The sequence below is a fragment of the Haliaeetus albicilla genome, chromosome 11, assembly GCF_947461875.1.
Source record: "Haliaeetus albicilla chromosome 11, bHalAlb1.1, whole genome shotgun sequence".
Lineage (NCBI taxonomy): Eukaryota > Metazoa > Chordata > Aves > Accipitriformes > Accipitridae > Haliaeetus > Haliaeetus albicilla.
This window is the reverse complement of record NC_091493.1, coordinates 22,109,891-22,127,032: the sequence shown is the minus strand read 5'-3', so window position 1 is coordinate 22,127,032 and position 17,142 is coordinate 22,109,891. Positions and strand designations below refer to the sequence as shown.

The 17,142-nt window shown below is 43.9% G+C and overlaps 2 protein-coding genes across 8 annotated transcripts in view; one reads left to right on the top strand and one right to left on the bottom strand.

Annotated features, from left to right (window-relative positions):
* Positions 1-4,562, top strand: part of SLC16A12 (solute carrier family 16 member 12) — a 38,330-nt gene extending 33,768 nt beyond the window's left edge. For all 4 annotated transcript variants that reach the window (XM_069796578.1, XM_069796576.1, XM_069796575.1 and 1 more), the window contains exon 7: positions 758-4,562. In XM_069796578.1, the coding sequence (XP_069652679.1) occupies positions 758-1,020 (263 nt within the window). In that variant the 3' untranslated portion in view covers positions 1,021-4,562. The remainder of the gene's footprint in view (positions 1-757) is intronic.
* Positions 4,563-6,509: 1,947 nt separating this feature from the next.
* LOC104312620 (interferon-induced protein with tetratricopeptide repeats 5) lies at positions 6,510-16,876 on the bottom strand. Of its 4 annotated transcripts, XM_069796574.1 has the most exons (3): positions 16,176-16,876; positions 12,355-12,461; positions 6,510-8,545 (listed from the first exon to the last, which is right to left on the bottom strand). In XM_069796574.1, the coding sequence occupies exons 2-3, from the start codon at positions 12,357-12,359 to the stop codon at positions 7,108-7,110; spliced, it is 1,443 nt and encodes a 480-aa protein (XP_069652675.1). In that variant the 5' UTR covers positions 12,360-12,461; positions 16,176-16,876; the 3' UTR covers positions 6,510-7,107. The 4 variants fall into 4 exon arrangements, 3 of the variants coding, with proteins under 3 accessions (XP_069652675.1, XP_069652674.1, XP_009918795.1); XM_069796573.1 differs by lacking the exons at positions 12,355-12,461; positions 16,176-16,876 and adding an exon at positions 9,620-9,752; XM_009920493.2 differs by lacking the exons at positions 12,355-12,461; positions 16,176-16,876 and adding an exon at positions 8,648-9,591.
* Positions 16,877-17,142: the final 266 nt, after the last annotated feature.

Sequence of the window (17,142 nt, the reverse complement as noted above, 5' to 3'; positions counted from 1 at the left end):
TCAGAAATTGTGTAAGTAGAAGGAACAAAAGATTTCACTGTGAAATTACACAATTTTGAAAATGTAACCTAAAGAGGATCTCATTCCAAGGTTGTGGGGTTGGGGTTTTTTTGTGTGGAGGACTTGATCTTTTCATCTCCAGACTCCTTTGAACAGACTTGATCTTTTCATCTCCAGACTGCTTTGAACAGGTGGGTGAGTCAACTTTACTACTGTTTGGTCACAGGCTTGTCACTGTGATATCAAACCATCATTTTCCCCATCGGTTCCATTACAGTGAAGTAAGGATGAAAGCTGTACCCCTATTATTCTTTAGAAAGAACTTGACACAGTTTTGAATATTGTGGAAGGACAGAGATCTTTTTTCAAACAGTCATGTATAGATATGTCTTGCATATTTCATCTGCTGTTCACATCAATTACCAATTAATCTCTGCTTCTGAAGCTTTTAATTTACTTTTCCATAGCAAAAAGTATTGCAAAATGGAATTATTTTAAGTGATGCATGAGCTCACTAGATGTTTCTGTGTGAGGATCTCATGCACACAATATTTAATTCCAGGGCTCTCTAAAACATGTCTAATTCCATGCAGTTGAAAGATATTTATTTAGTATTGTGGTGATGACTGCTGTGCTTTTTCTCATGGGTTTGATCTCTAAACAAAAGCCCATAAAAATCTTTGCAAATTCTTTGTAAATTTGTAAATTATCAGAATTTTGGTGAGCCTTTAAAAGCCCATGATTTGTTTTCCTACAGGTTGGCTTGTGGACACAACTGGCAGCTATACTGCATCATTCCTTCTGTGTGGATTTTCTATGATATTTAGTTCAATGTTATTGTGCTTTGCAAGACTAGCAAAGAAAATCAAAAGAGCGCATTTGCGGTCACTCACCAATGATACTGGCACCAAACAGCACATCTGGACAAATGGAGCAATAGCTTATTCTGTCACAGCAGAATTAGACCAAAAGAATTTTGAATTTTTGGCTGCAGATACAAACAGCTACAGCAACAGATGACAAGCGCCGTCAGGATCAGCACTGCACAGCTATGACTGAGACAGAGGTGGCTCTGTAGTGTTAATGCTATTGAAGATACTACTCCTGTGAAACAAGGCATCTCTCAATTAGATTTTTCTGTCATGTTTTAGATGGCTAAAATCTACATACCACAACAGTAATACCAAGTTAATGCAGTAATAGAAGAAAGCTAGACTGAAAATAGAGTTCATAGATACAAATATTCACAAATTTATTTGAAATGCAATATGTTGACTCCACAGGTAATCTCAAAGATTATAATTGGCTATAATAAAAGAAATCTATAAAGTAATCAGTCACCAAAACTGTGAACAATAAATTTTAAAGTATTTCAGAAATAGTATTCATGAAATAAGCTTTTCGGTGTTCTGGTCTATTATGTTTCAATGGACTAATCACACCACCATAAAATCTCCACATTTATCAATCTGCATTAAACTCTGCAAATAACTGTTTCAAATGCCAAAGCCATTTCTTTAGAAAATCTGGCTTGAAACTCTGATTTATGATGAAAGTATCTCTGAAGCAGCTTTAATTTTTACAGTGTGCCTGGATTTTGTACATAGGTTGCAATTTAACTTCAAATATGGTTTTAGACCTACTTTGCCAAGCTCTCCACAGCAAAATTTTGAGGTGTTTGCTGTTTTTTTCCCTGGATATCTTTAAAGCTTGAATTTCTAAACATTAACATTCCAGATATGATCCTCCAGCTGATCCTTGTTGGGAGGGTGGAAGAGGTGCTGTGGCTGCTCTACTATCTGAAGAGGAGTAAATTTGTGCCGGGGAACTAGGCATGCTGATAGACAAACCTGCTTTAGCTGCATTAGTTGGAAGAAGCCTAAAGGCAGTGCAGGAGACCAGAGGAGAGGCTTGTGTTTTTTCAAACACAGAGCCTCTTCCTCCTGTAAAATCAGCAGCTGTTGAAGAAATTTAGAGTCCATGCAAGCAGATGACTGACAGACTGCCCTCTCCACAGGCTATTAGTAAAGACAAAGTTGTTTCTGCATTTTCCAGTGGCAAGTCTGTCTCTTCTTGGACCCAGGAGCTGTATCTTCAGGTGGTGCAAATTACTCATTTGTGCAAACTGAAGGGCTGATCAGGTCACTTATCCTGGATGGCTGGAACACAACAGCTGGAATTTGCTGATGGTTTCCTGCTACTTCTGTGAGGAATATACTACAGCTGGCTGCTTCTCGGAAGCTATAGACTCTATGTAGTTTGTGGGGTAAATTACTGATGTGATGATTTAATAAATAATGGGATGTTTCTACATTTCCAAAGTGAAACTGTTGTCAGCAGTGGAGGAACTTCACATTCTGCGATGCAAATCACTTCTGTGTTTTGATGCTGCATAGAGCTGTGTTCTGTTCATTAGCAAATTGATCAGACTCCAAATAATTTTTACCAATGCTGAACTAGTAGTTTTGTTAATCACCCACGGTGTATTCAGTGGTTGCTTATGGTGTCCTGTTCCAGTCTGTGCCTCAGAAGGGAAAGCAAAATAGACTGATGTTCACAAATTTGATTTAGATCAAGAGAACAGCCATAGTGGTATAATGTATTTTATATATATATATGAATAGTATGTGTATCACATAGTTCTGTTATTCATGCATATTTCAAATATAACATTAAAATTGTTTTAGTTCCGTTGTCTGTGCTCAAACAAAGCATTTCATGCTGTCCTGCTTCAGAAGTGTGGTCAGAGCCAGTAGCATGACTTACGTGCACAGACCACAGATTAAGAGATGGGAGTGCAAAAACTGCTTAAAACTAATGACATAACCTTTTTTCACCTATACGTGACAATTGAGCCCTGGGTCCTAATTTTGATTTTAACATACTTTCATTAAAAAAGACAAAAATTATCCATGAGTATTTCTTAATGAGTTAGGAAAAATATGCACATTTGGGAGGAAAAAAAAAAGGCGGCTTTATTAATTAGTAGTGATGAAGATATTGTTTTAGATCTTAATGCAAAAGTTTATATCAAAAAGTAGGGAATGTGTGGTCTACAAAGAAGATAAGCTATTTCAACAAGTTATAAGTGACCACTGACATTTACTTTAGAAAAATTTAATTACTTTTTTTACCACATCATGACATGTCAGCAGTTGTTTGTGCCAGAACTGCGTATTATAAAAATCTGTTGGCTTAATACTATATGCATTTTTATCCTAGTAAACAATGCTGTGTAATTACATTATTAGCATTTTTAATTTTTTTTTTATTTCAAGATATTTTTTTCATAGGCTTTTCTGTTTTGTTTTTAACTTATAATTGAGGCAGTATTTCTTCTTTTAAATATCTATTTCAGCAGAAACATTCAACTGGGTTTATACACAGACCTTTTGTAGAAAATGATATAATTATTTCAGGGTTTTCTAACAGTGTTTCTGCTCTGAATTAAGCCAATGCACAAAATCTTACATACAAGAATAATGCTTTCTGTGCATAAAACACACTGTGAAATATCAGCTCTGTCATGAATCTCCCCAGCTTAGAAACAGAAGGAAGAAAGCGTAGCAAGAAATGACCTGCAAGTGGAAGAAATGGGAATACAACCCAGGTTTGCAAAGCCTCACGCCAAACTTCTACTCCGTAGTCCACACAACCCAAACTGAACAGTTCATCTTCATCCTGCCTTGTGAAATGTTTCAGGCACTGCATTATGGAAGCCTCTGGATTATAGCATTTTTAAAAAATGATTTATGGTATCCACAATGGCTTTTTTTCAGATATTATAATATCCAGGCTGTTCTCCACAGAGGATGTTTCCTGACCTGGCACGGTGCGGCAGTAGGCAGATACCTGGGCCAGCTGTGAACAATTTCACCAGCTAACACTGCATATTTCCAACAGCCACTGATGGATACGAGCTTGGACGGAGCGCGGCACCACTGAGCCTGTCTGGCTTCCTGGGACAGCATGGTCTGACTTGGCTGGGGTAACATCTGTCTGAGAAACAGACGGGTCCTACCTCAGATGAATCCTGTCAGGGATAATACTCTATTCTGTGCAGTGAACAGGAATACAGTGTAAGTGAAACTGCTTACAACTGCTGAAGTTATCCCATCTGTTTCTATTCCATGAGGTTTGAAATGGGGAAATCATCATTCTATTGAAATTGCTTACGTTCTAGTGATAATTTTTATCAGATCAGCTTTGGAACATTTAATAAACTGTACCTTGAGAAATTGTGTGAAAACAGCATTGGAAAAGTGAAGTACCTTCTGTTGAAAAACAACCCTGTTTTCAGAAAAAAAGATAAAACTTTGAGCCTGAAACATTTCTGCCAGTTTGGATGATGATTTATCTCCAGAAAAACAAAGGTTGGCTGTGTTACTATATGGTGAATATATTTTATATTGCCGCAACAATTCCTTGTTTGCTTTCTAAAGGGTTACAAATTTACGTGAGAAGGAAGAGCTTGTTTAAGTTGTAACAGTACTTGATGGTCAGCACAACAAAGTCCTTAGTTGGGATTGCCTCAGTAAAGAATACCTTCTTCTAAGTGACTATTCTGGTGTGTTCCAGTAGAGTTTTCTGTATAATTTAGAAGGTGCTTTTGATTCACGGATGTACGCTTCCTGAAGGGCTGTCTTCACTCCTTTTTTCCCCGCACTGCTAGCGTAGGCTCCGGTGATGGATTCGTACTCGGGTGCGAACTGAGAGCTGTTCGGCTTCCGTGTGCTTCTGGTTTTGCCCTGGTCTGGACCTGGACGCTGCAAAATGCGTGTTTTGTTTCGCCCGCTTGGCGAAGCTCAAGCGCAGCCCTTTCCCCGTGTGGCCGCCACGGCAGGCGATGGAGCGGCAGCACCCCCCTGTGGGACACCACATCGCTGCTCGCTTACGAGGCACCAGGCAAGAGCTAGGAGGCCGGGGTTGCACACAGCATCCCCGGGGAGCGCGGCCGTCCAGCGCAACCCTCCGGAGCCTGCGGAAGGTAAGGCACAATAAATAGATTTCTTGCATCGCTATGCCTCGCAGGCAGTTTCTTCTCCGTGGAGAAGATTGAGCCGCTCTGACTCTTCATAAAAATTCAGGCTCACATTTTTCTCAAATACTTTATTGCTTCTCCTTATTTCTGCAAGGTCTGTTTTCCAGGAGAGAGGCAGGAGAGGGCCTGGTGGCGGGGAGGGGGCACGGATGTGCCACCATGGCTTCAGGAACCTGCACCACCTCTTCCTCGAATTTTCCCTGCTGCCCTCCGTGCCCTCAGGAGGGTCTGGACGGCAACGATGCTGACATTAGAAGCCTCAAGATTGAGAAACGCAGCGAGGTTGCCTGACGTACCCTTTTGCCCACGTTGCTGAGCGCGCCACCATAGGTAGTCACCAGTTCCCGACATCAGCCCTACTGTTGTTCCTACCACACACCACTTCCAGGAGTGGTGCGTCAGTCCTGCTTCCAGTCCTTCCAGCTGTCCTCCCTCCCTGCCCTTTCCCTAGGCAGGGCCACCTTTGTTTGTAAGAGAGAGGCTGGCAGGTGGCTGGAAAACAAGGATGGACTTTGCCCCAGCCCTTTCCCAGGAAGACGGTGCAGTTCTATTGTGTACAGTTAAGCTCCTGATCACTTTTGCTTGTTATTATAAAAGGTTCTTTGAGGGAGAGCTGAGAGGGGAGAAGTTTCTTGATGTTTCATGATCTGGCATCATATTTTACACTCCTTCAGGCCTGTCATCCTGTCTGTACATGGAACTGCTGTTGCAGGGGCAGAAATGCTCCAGGATGGCTGGAAACAAAAGTGCCCATCCTTACTGATGGGCTCTGTCACCAGTTTGCTTCATTCTACACTACTGGCTAGAGCTCAGAAATGTTTTGGAAGTACAGCATCACTTTTCCCTGAGCACCATCATCTATTATACCACGGTACAATACCTTGGAATTAGGCCAGCCTGTTGTAAAGAATACTGACTTTTAGTTGGATATCTGAAGACAATCACCTCCTCCACCCGTTCTCTCTGTCCTTTCAGCCCTTTCTTCCATTTACATAGACTCTGTGGGCACCCACCCCTTTTCCCACATGCCCTTTGCATTCTGCTGCCCTGTTCTCCAGTGCTCATGCAACTCTGCTGTAGCTGCGTTCTGCCTTCCATGTCCAGTTCAGTACATTTCTTGTGTGTGTTTTCTGTCCCTGGCTTTTTTCACAAGCATGGCCGTACATAGCCATCTCTTTGGCATCTCAAAGACTGCCTTTCCTTCCTCTCCAGATGTTTGCTGTAGTGGTTCCTGAGCGTACAGTTTTGGGTAAACTACGCAGATGTTGTTTTGTGCATAATTTAATTCTTTGGTGAGACACCTCTGAAGCCAGCTTTGCTGAGAGTTTGGGAAAATAAATAGGGCTATCTCCTGACCCTTTCATATCCTACCAAAACTTTACCCCTGTTACTTTTTCAAATGGCCATTTCCCGTTCTCTCATCTACTAACATGAGGATTGGTCAACAGAGAGATACCAGAAGCAACAGTTGATGGATGCAATGCTCTTTAGTAGTTCACAACAATAACACACATTTTGTAAGCATTCCAGTGAACTAGCCAAACAGTGGTTATTTTTCGTAGTTAAACAACACACAAGGTGATAAACTGAACAAGGCTTCAACAAAAGTTTTTTCTAAATAACACTAAAAGATGACATTTTTTAAATATTTGAAAAAGCATCAGAATTTCCATTGGTGTATAAGCATGCCTTTCAAGTAGATAAAGGAAATAGTATGATATGATTCCCTTATCTTTTTTTCAGTAGAAGGTAAGATCTGATTTCCAGCTTAGAAGTTCTATGTTCTACAGGTCATCACTTAAACACAACCTTTTTATCAGCATTAGCACTGAAAACTAAGCTAGCTTAGCTATTACTTAGTCTTTGCAAGCATGCTCTCTGTTGTTGAATGAACAAACAAACAAACAATCATCTGCAGTTTCTACATTATCACCAGAAAGTGATGCCGCCAGATGTTTCATCTGGTTATAACTTCAACCTTAAAAAAAAAAAAAAAAAGTTTTGAGAGTCTGTTGAAATGTCCTTCAGTTTGGGGATTTTTTTGCTGTGAAGGATTTTGGGGAACTTTAGCTTGAGATGGAAAGTCGTACCTCACATAATGCACTCAGATATTCTTCATTGTCAGGACACAATGCAATGGCTTTCTCATAGCACTCAATTGCTTCATGTGTCTCACCATTTAGATTGTGAACTAGTCCAAGTGTAGCAAAATCTGTTGCATCACCTAAACCTTCCTGAATTCTCTGTTCCAACAATTTCTTCAGAGCATTTCCGCACTGTTTTCTTCGATAAGAATCTTCTTCAATTTTCAGCCCTTCTATGTAATACCTAATGGCTTCAGATTCTGATTTCATATGAAAACGCTGAAAATTGCCATAATTATAGTAGAAGTGTTGTTTATCGACACAGCTTAGAATATTTATCTGAAATGCTTTCTGAAATGTCTCTTCTGCTTCTTCATACCTCTTTGCTTGTGCGTACATGTTTGCTAGGTCAATATGGGCAGTAAAAAATTTTGCCTTTTGGCCAGTCACTGTTTTAAAATGAAAAATGGAAAGTCGGATGAGTTCGTCCACTTGTTCTTGAGGTGGATATCTTGTAGTCTTTTTCAGTTGAATCAGCTTTGCTCTGTAGCAGAGACCTAGTTGATGATGCAAAAAGGCGGATTTTGGTGTCACTGCTAGGGCCTTTTTCAAAATCTTCAGTGCCTTGTCCACTTCTCCTTTCCTTCTGTAAAATTTAGCAGCATATCGCAGGAAATAAGGAAGATTGGGGGTTTTCTGCATTGCTTCTTCAATGTACCTCTCCCCTTCATCAACTCGCATTAAGTCCTGAAGTTTTAATGCAAGTAATGCCATAATGAAAGTATCCTTTGGATTCAGTTCCACTGCACGCTCCAGGGGCTTGAGGGACGGGCCTAAATCTTGGCATAGTCTATAAGAAAAATCTTCCAAACGATACATTGCTATTGCATAGCCAGCATTAAATTCCGGGTTATTGGGTTCATTCTTCAGAGCATTTTCAAAGCAATTCTTTGCTCTCTCGTAGTACTTTCCCCCAAACTTTAATAATGCCCATCCTTGCTCAGCATAGATCTCTGGAAGCTGAATCTTCTGTTGAGCAGTACTTGAAAGCTTTTTGCAGCTGTTTTCCACTTTGCTTACATAAGCTTGAGCTTCTTCGTATCTCTCCATGTGGTAATAGATCCAGGCATAGTTCCCCCAGGTAACAAGACTTCTCCTGGCTATTTCATCTGAATGATTTTTTTTAACTTCTTCTTCAGCTTTTTGGAGATTTCTCAGGGCTTCCTCATTTGAATTCTTTAGGTGGCATACATAGGATAGGAGATTATAATTTGTGACATTGGATTTTATGAAAAACTCGATCTGATCGCCTATTGTTTCCTCTAGGTCATCAAGATCCACATCCTGCTTCAGCAAAGTCCATGTAAAATGACATTCTAGCTGCAGCAGGGAGCTCTTCAGGGAATTCTTGGAAATGGTACTAGAAGAAATCAAAGAAAAACTTACTTGTACTCCATTTGCTTTTTGCTACTCTTGTTTTTAAACCAGGCATGATGTACTTCAAAAACAAGCAATACCTTACCTGGTGTGACTAGTCAACAATACTTCAAACAAGCCAAAGCTGTGGGAAGCCATAGGTCTAAATTGCTCAATAGTTATCTTAGCAATTCTCCTTGCTGGTGTATGAGGGCATCTCTTACATTGACATCCAGACCACCAGCTCTGTTGCTAAGAGGAGGGCTAGGCTCTATGGTAAAGCTGGCACATCTCTGGGCCTCAGGAACATATTTTCTATGCTGGGAACAGTTGCTGAAGCCTACCCAAAAGAGGTAATAAAATAAAAAACTTCCCCCAAAATATAGAGAAAGTGATATATTGCCTTTCCCATGTCTCTGTATATTTTATGGTTTGGATTATAAATTTCACTTTTAATTTCCAGCATTTGTAAATCCTTGTTTGTTAGATCATAGCACTATTTTTATGTTATGATTATACTGATGTATCCAGTAGCTGGCTCCCAAATCCCACTAGTCTCCCCAGTTGCTGACACTTGGGTATACAGGCCCCTGAGGGTGCAACCCCACTCCACTTCTGGTACAGACCACTCACTCACTCACCCCACGGATCCCCAGAAGCTGGCTTTGGACATCCAGTAGCTGGTCAGGGATCCTCTCTCTACCCAGGTGCCTCACCCCTAGACACGCACGCATGCATACCGACCAGACCCTGTTTACATACAACTGGTCCTTAATGCCCCTTTATCCCTCTCTATTTTTCAACATTTGTTCCTTCCCAAGTCACCCAGAATCCCTTGTTTCCTTGCCTTTTGTCCCCTCTCCAAACATCCCATAAGAAGTCTCATGCAACTTCCAAATGCTTTTCCCTGCATCCCGTGATCTGTCCCATATCCCTAGGCAGTTCAGACCATAAGGCTCTCCTGTGGACCCTGCTGCTGGGTGTTCCGCTGGCCCATGGGGCTGAGGGTCCCTCGGGCAGCCCTGGGGGGGCCGGGTGGGGACTGGTGTCCCTGACTGGGGCATTGGGGAGCCCCCACCTGTCCTCGTGCCTCTGTGCTCCTCCATGTGCATGGGGATGGGCTGATGGCTCTTGGGACGGGTCTGGGAGCAGCCGGCTGTGGTGGGTTGACCCTGGCTGGATGCCAGGCATCCACCAAAGCTGTTCTATCACTTCCCGCCTCAGCTGGACAGGGGAGAGAAAATAACATAACAAAGGGCTGGTGGGTCGAGATAAGGACAGGAGAGATCACTCACCAACTACCGTCACAGGCAAAACAGACTCAGCTTGGGGAAAATTAACTCAATTTATTACCAATCAACCAGAGCAGGGTAATGAGAAATAAAACCAAATCTTAAAACACCTTCCCCCCACCCCTCCCTTCTTCCCAGGCACAGCTTCACTCCCAAACTCTCTACCTACCCGCCCCGAGCAGAGCAGGGGGGCAGGGAATGGGGGTTACGGTCAATTCATCACATGTTGTCTCTGTCGCTTCATCCTCCTCAGAGGCAGGACTCCTCACACTCTTCCCCTGCTCCAGCATGGAGTCCCTCCCACGGGAGACAGTCCTTCACAAACTTCTCCAACGTGGGTCCTTCCAACGGGCTGCAGTTCTTCACGAACTGCTCCAGTGTGGGTCCTTTCCACGGTGTGCAGTCCTTCAGGAGCACACTGCTCCAGTGTGGGTCCCCCACGGGGTCACAAGTCCTGCCAGAAAACCTGCTCCGTGGGCTCTTCTCCACAGATCCGCAGGTCCTGCCAGGAGCCTACTCCAGCGCGGGCTTCCCACGGGGTCACAGCCTCCTTCAGGCACCCACCTGCTCCGGCATGGGTCCTCCATGGGCTGCAGGTGGAGATCTCCTCCCCTGTGGACCTCCCTGGGCTGCAGGGGGACAGCCTGCCTCACCATGGTCTTCCCCACGGGCTGCAGGGGAATCTCTGCTCCGGCACCTGGAGCATCTCCTCCCCCTCCTTCTGCACTGACCTGGGGGTCTGCAGGGTTGTTTCTCTTACATGTTCTCACTCTCTCTCCAGCTGCCGTTTCTGTCTGTCCCAGCAACTTTTTTTCCCTCTTAAACATGTTATCCCAGAGGCACTACCACTATCGCTGATGGGCTCGGCCTTGGCCAGCGGCGGGTCGGTCTTAGAGCCGGCTGGCATTGGCTCTGTTGGACACAGGGCAAGCTTCCAGCAGCTTCTCACAGAAGCCACCCCTGTAAACACACCCCCCCCCGCTACCAAAACCTTGCCACACAAATCCAATACACCAGAGCAGGGTGTTATTTGGGTTCCACCTCCTGCCATTGCCTGCCTGTGCCCCTGTGTAGGTGTGCAGACCAGCTTTTATCACACAACCTATCAAGAACACACCTTTACAATGCAGAGGAGATGACACTTTAGTCCATATTGCACTCTCCCTTAAAGAAGGAATTATACACATTTTTATAACTGAGGCTTCCCAGTCAAATCCTTCTTCGTTAGAAAGACTTCTCTGCCCTCCCTCCTGTAAAACCTAGAGAGTCTAACAGCCTGTGTGGTACAATGTGTGCTACCGCTCAACTGCACAATCATGTAAAAGAGGAGATGTCTTTGGGGTAAAAAAAAAAAAAAAGGACAGAGTGGAAAAACTGGAAAATTATGAGGAGGCAAATCAAGGAGGAATCGGGAAGCAATTCTTACAGGTTCTGGGACAGTGGGAAGGACACTGGGGAAAGTGACACTGAATACGTGTTTCCACCTGCACCATCTGATACAGAGGTACTGGAGGAAGGTCAGACAAGAAAAGGTATTTATAAATGCTGTTAATGCATAAGGTTGTCTTACAGACTACTTTGCCTTTCTCAAATAATATCTACCCTGCCTCACTGATGTTTTTGATTGGTATTAACAACAGTTCCTAACTAGAGAGCTGTATGTGAGGTAATTACAGTTCTTCTGACATGAAAGGGAAGTGCAAGTAAGTTCCTGTTATTATCACTATCTTGTTAGAAACCTTTGGCTACAGGTGAATACTACAGAACAGATAGTGGCCCTCAAATCAGCAGGAATAGCTTGCAGCACTTAAGTAGTCCCATTTCATTTAAAATGAAATGTGTGCTGGTTTTTATTGCCTCAGCTGAGAACCATGGCAATTCATAGCTGCAAACAGCAGTGGAGAGTAATTAATGAAAAGACATTTGTGGAAAATGAATATTTAAGAATGTCACAAAACCAGGTTTCTGATGCAGATTAAATACAGTTTAGCTCAGTTCAACATATAACTGGTAAATGCAATTTCCAAAGTCATCATAAACATCTTGGCTTTGCCCTGTTTCAATATGTGTGCCTCTGTGCATGCGTGACAGTCTTTAGAAAACATTACACCCCGCCCTTACGCTCCAAGCTCTAGCCCAGAACCTGCACTGCCCTGTTTGCTGGTCGTTGCAGTCGTAGAGATCAGAAAGTAAATTCTCAATGCATCAGTGCCAGTCACCCATTTGGCTGGGCACCAGCTATGGCTCCAGCCTGGATTTCATCCCTGAACTGCATGCACATAGTTTTTTCTGACTGTCAGTTCTGTTCACAGAGACTGGCCCTTGCTGGAGAAGCAATAATGCTACAATATTCAATAGCACCCTTATTCTATTTTGATTCTTCCAGTAAACATTCTGTAAAATATTTTCTGCTGTTTGGATCCCCAAAGTCTCTCACCACTTACATTTATGTAAATAATAAGCATTATTTTCCCGTGGCATAGCAAAAAAGCATCTTTCAGAGACTGCCTTGCTCACTTACCCCATGGTTTTCCTTCTCTGCTCACTTGTCTTAAGGTAGCTTCAAAGCCAAAGGAGTGCTGCTCACTGTTGTTACTTCCCTTTTATGTGCTCTGGTCCTCATGTGATCTGTGAGTAATTTAATGGGAACCAGAAAGTGAAACTTCAGCTTATGTCTGAATCTGCCAAAGAAGCTGAAACAACTGCCGGCAGGGAAATAGAAACTTAGGAGTCACCAAGCTGCTTTTTTCAGCCTGGCTCTGTGCCATGCGTTACATTGTGCTGTGGAGAATGTGGCAACAGCTCCTAATAGCTCCCAGCGTTTACTTTGTTCAAATCCAGAGGCATCTATGATAAGGTGAATATTTCAGGCTAGTATAGACTGACCTGGTTATCACACATAGGCTAGGGAAGGGTCATTTCCCCCTCCTGCCTCTGCTGATGCATCTTTGCACAATTTTTACCGTGCTTTAGGCTCCTGTTTTGTTGGTATTGCGTCATCCACATAACACTCACACAATGTCTTATCGCCCCTTGCCGGCACTCCTTCATCTTGTGTCTCCACATTGTAAGGTCTCTGCTGTTGTACCAGGCCTGTATTTCTCCACGCTATGATGTCATTGTGTAAGAGTACGAAATACCTCATCCCACCTAGAACAACTGTTTGTTGCTGCTCTCTACATACAACTGCAGTTGTACTGTGCACAGAGAAACGAAAGTAAAACAAATTAGATGATACAAACAGTAAATTCAAGGAATTGCTGTCACAGCTGTGCCAAGCAAAACAAAGCTGCGGGCAGGTCAGGAAAAGCTCAAACAGAGTGGGCCTGGCAAGCCTCGGTCCCGAGGCCATGCAAACTCAGTGCAAAGCTTATGGCCTGTTGCTAGCAACAGCAATGCTGTGTTACAGGGCTACACATTAACAAAGAGATGGGGCACAGGTTGGGTACGGGAGCACCTATGGATATAAACAACTCACTGATGCTTAGTTTAAAAAAAAATAAATGCAGACCTGGCTTGATAAAATTTTATTATTTTAGGGGTAACAAAGAGATCAAAGAAATAGTATCTTACATAAGTAAATGGCACTATAGATGGTAAATTTGGATGTACCCTGAAGTTGCAGACCAGTGAAGAAAAAGAAAGGTGTAAAAGCATGTTAGCAAACATAAAAATGACCCAAAGTGGATCCTGGGGACAGGAAGAAGAAACCACCACCATTAGCATCATGTTTCTCCCACGGAAGGATGCCAGTGGCTGATGACTGTTGGTGGGTGTTATTCCCTCCAGCAGCCTGAAGCTACTAATCTGAATGCCCAGAGGAGCAAATTCTAAGGGAAGGAATAGAAACTAAGAAGTGTCCATGCACATGCATGTGTGTGTAACAATTTTAACCACAATATTACTATTATTGTGAATTTTTCTGTAAAAAAGTACTTTAACTGCATTATCATTCTTTCTCTTTTTGTAATAATTAGATCTAGACTAATGATAATTCTTGCATTAGACTAAGATTTTCATTATACTAACAAAACAATTCTTGTCTTTACCTATGTATATAAGATTTGATTTCTCTTTACCCATAAACAAGAATCCATTCCATTTTAAAATGTGAGAACATCTTGTTAAGAAATATGTTTAATTAGACACTGTCTAATGTCCTTTCATAATGATTACCTGTAGAATTTGAGCCGCCTCCCCATTTTGTAGGAATGAGCAAATAAAAATGCATATAAGGGTGCCTCACAAGGCTTCTCATTGTTCCTGGTATATGACAGTGTCAGCTCCCCTCGTTTTGTGAGGTTTTTAGTGGATGATGCACAAGGTTGTCCCTCTGTCCTAACAAGCCAGAAAGTCATTTATATCAAACCTCATTTTCACCTCAGAACTGCTGCTGCTGCCATCACGTTCAATCTCTGCAATTACACACAAGAATTAACAGTATTCCATGTTTTTATTTATAAATGAATATAATCTGACTGCTAGTTTGTACATTTTTGAGAATTTTAGGTTCTGGCTTATAAAAGTTTATCTTCTGCAGTATGAACAGTCTGTATTTCCACCCTCACAAGTGTGTAGGAAGCATCTACATAGGGCGGAGTACATCTCTGGATCTGGTGGCAAGCTGCACTCATCCTCCGGGTTTGGCCAGGTGGTGGGTCTGGCTGGCTGGCTCCAGCGACTCTCGGGCTGTCCGGGGGGGAAGCCGGGGAAGCGCTCCCGGAGGTGTGGGGAGCTTCAGCCTGTATGGAGTGAATTCCCGGGAGGCAGGGACTATTCAGGACAAGGCTGTCCTTTCCCTTCTCTTTCTCTTTCCCCTTCTTTTAAAAACGAAACAAACAGTCTTACATATGAGAAAGTCTGGTTTTTACAAGAAGTTGGAGAGCCTTAGTAACACACATGTCTCTTGTGTCTCATTTAAGTGATTTTTTTGTGGGGGTGTGGGTGGGGTTTGGGGGTGTTTTTTTGGAGCTGATGTTTCAGAGCTCAAGATAAAGATTAGTACAGCTACTACTCTGAGTGGCATGCAATGTTCTAGCAATCAGGTATTTAATAAGCGGTGAAAAGAAGCGGTGAATTGGGAAGGAAAAAGTATTAGGGTATCTACACAGATTCATGTATTTTATGGAAAATAAAGTGAGGCTTCTGCAAGGCCAAAATCAAACGTGGACGCTAATGATTTACTAACTATGCTACTAAGTATCTATGGGTTTCTTGTCTCTGCTTCTGTCCCAGGTGCCTGTTTTCTCTGGTACATCGCTTGGTACCTTGCTTGGTACGTATGGGAAAATGCAGGAATTTTCCTTCTGGAATGCAAAAATTTGCCCTAATATCCATATTTTTACAAATTAATTTGCATCTATATGCTTTGGTTTGACACAAATGCCTATTGAATAGAATAAGTGCACAAAGTGCTTGAAATAGAGTAAGTGAAAGTAAGAGAATAGTTATGCAATGCCTTTCTGCAGCCATCTTTGTAACTTGCTTGGCACGGCACAGGAAAATTCAGAAATACTTGTACAGCCCTGCTGCTTTCACTTCTGGGAAAGCTGCAGCTGGGCTGATTGGTATCAGGGAGAGCTGCGTTGCATAGCAGCAACTGCAAGGGCTTCTTGGAAAACACTTGGCCAGAAATGGGCTGGAAACAACAACTGCATTCACATTTAACACAAAGGCTTTGTTTGAGTGTTCTGTACATATACAAGAATAAGGAATGGCTTCAAAAATATCTACGCTTTTTGAGGAGAAAACTCATATCTGTAAATTTCCTTGGAGCTGAAATGGATACCTGCTGACAAAGAATTCTCCCTGGTACCATTAGCTCAGCCAAACAATTGCCTGAAATGCAGTTTTCATTATTAAAATAATGTAAATGACAGGATCACTTTAAGTATCCCATTTTATGCTGGTTAAAATTTAGCCTAGTTTAGCATATAATAACTGTTTGACAGCAGCAGTTGTGGCATTTTATAACTTGGGTTTTCCCCTAGGGGGGAAGAGTACCGTGTAATTAATTTGACTGAAAACCCAAGTGAATCACTGAGTGATATTGTTGTTGCCCAAGTTCTTTAAAACCAAACAACCCTAAGAAATGGCATCCAGGAATGCAAAGGGTCGCATAGCATCACTTGTATTGAGTGATGTATCCATGTACAAGGGGATGCTATGAAAATGTCAATGATTTTTCAATTAAAATCTTAATGCTTTCTAAATAAACAGAAACATTTCTGTTCTTGACGCACTCCTGCTCTGCCTGCTCTGCCGCTGTGCATTTTATATCAGGTTTCTCTATTGTTCTGAGGATATTACTATGGCCCTGGACCTAGTAACATGAATACTTACAGGACTGAATTTGGTCCCAGTTTTTGCAAGCCTGGTCACACGTCCCCTGACGGCTCTGCTGGGAAATTACAGATGTGCAATGCAGTGCCAGTTAGTTGCCTCAGAGCGTGAAGACAGAACAGGTTTGCAAGAAGCTGTGGTGGTAACCCCGCTGGAACCGTGTGCCTGCATGGAACTTAAGCCCACTTGTATTAGATCTGGTATGTTTAGGCCGTGCTCAAAGATGATGGGCAGATGATCTCTCCGTGTAAGAAGAGCAGCGATCGCTGACAGCGCCTTACAGCCCCTCCGCAGGACCGGCCCTTCCCGAGGGGCAGGCGCTCAGCACGCCGGGGAGGCATCCCGCGGGGACGCTCCCGCCACCGGGAGAGGCGAGGCCTCAGCCCCTCCGTGCTGCTGCTGCTGCTGCTGCTTTCTCCCTGGAGACTGCTGCGGGATCCGGGCAGAAAATAAAATACCCCCTCGCAGGGCGGGCGGCACCGTCAGGACTCTGGAGACTTCCGACGAGGAGCAGATGCGGGAGACGAGGAGGGCTGGGGAGCAAAAATCGTGGGCGCCGTTCTCGGGGCTGAAAGATTTCTGAAAATCGAGCCCGGGGCGGGCGGTGGGTGGTGGTGGGGAATCTACCCAGGTATTACTTGAGAAACGCTGAATCACGCCGGCTCAGGCGGCCCAAGGCCGCGCACCCCCGGCCCGCGGGCTCCCGGCCCGGCGGGGTGGGGCGGGCCGGGCCGAGCCGGGCGGCCCCCGCCGCCGCCGCCGCCGATAGGCCGCGCCGCGTGGCCTGAGCCGCGCCGCGCCGCGCCGCGCCGCCGGCCTAGCGCCCTCCTCCCGCCGCGCTCATCCGCGCCGGGAGCGCAGGTCGGTCTCCGCGGAGGGCGGGGCGCCCCGCCGCCCGGTGGCTCCGCCGGGCCGCGGTCACCCGGAGGGGGAGGCGCGAAGGGGCGCGGCACGCGCCCGGGCGCGC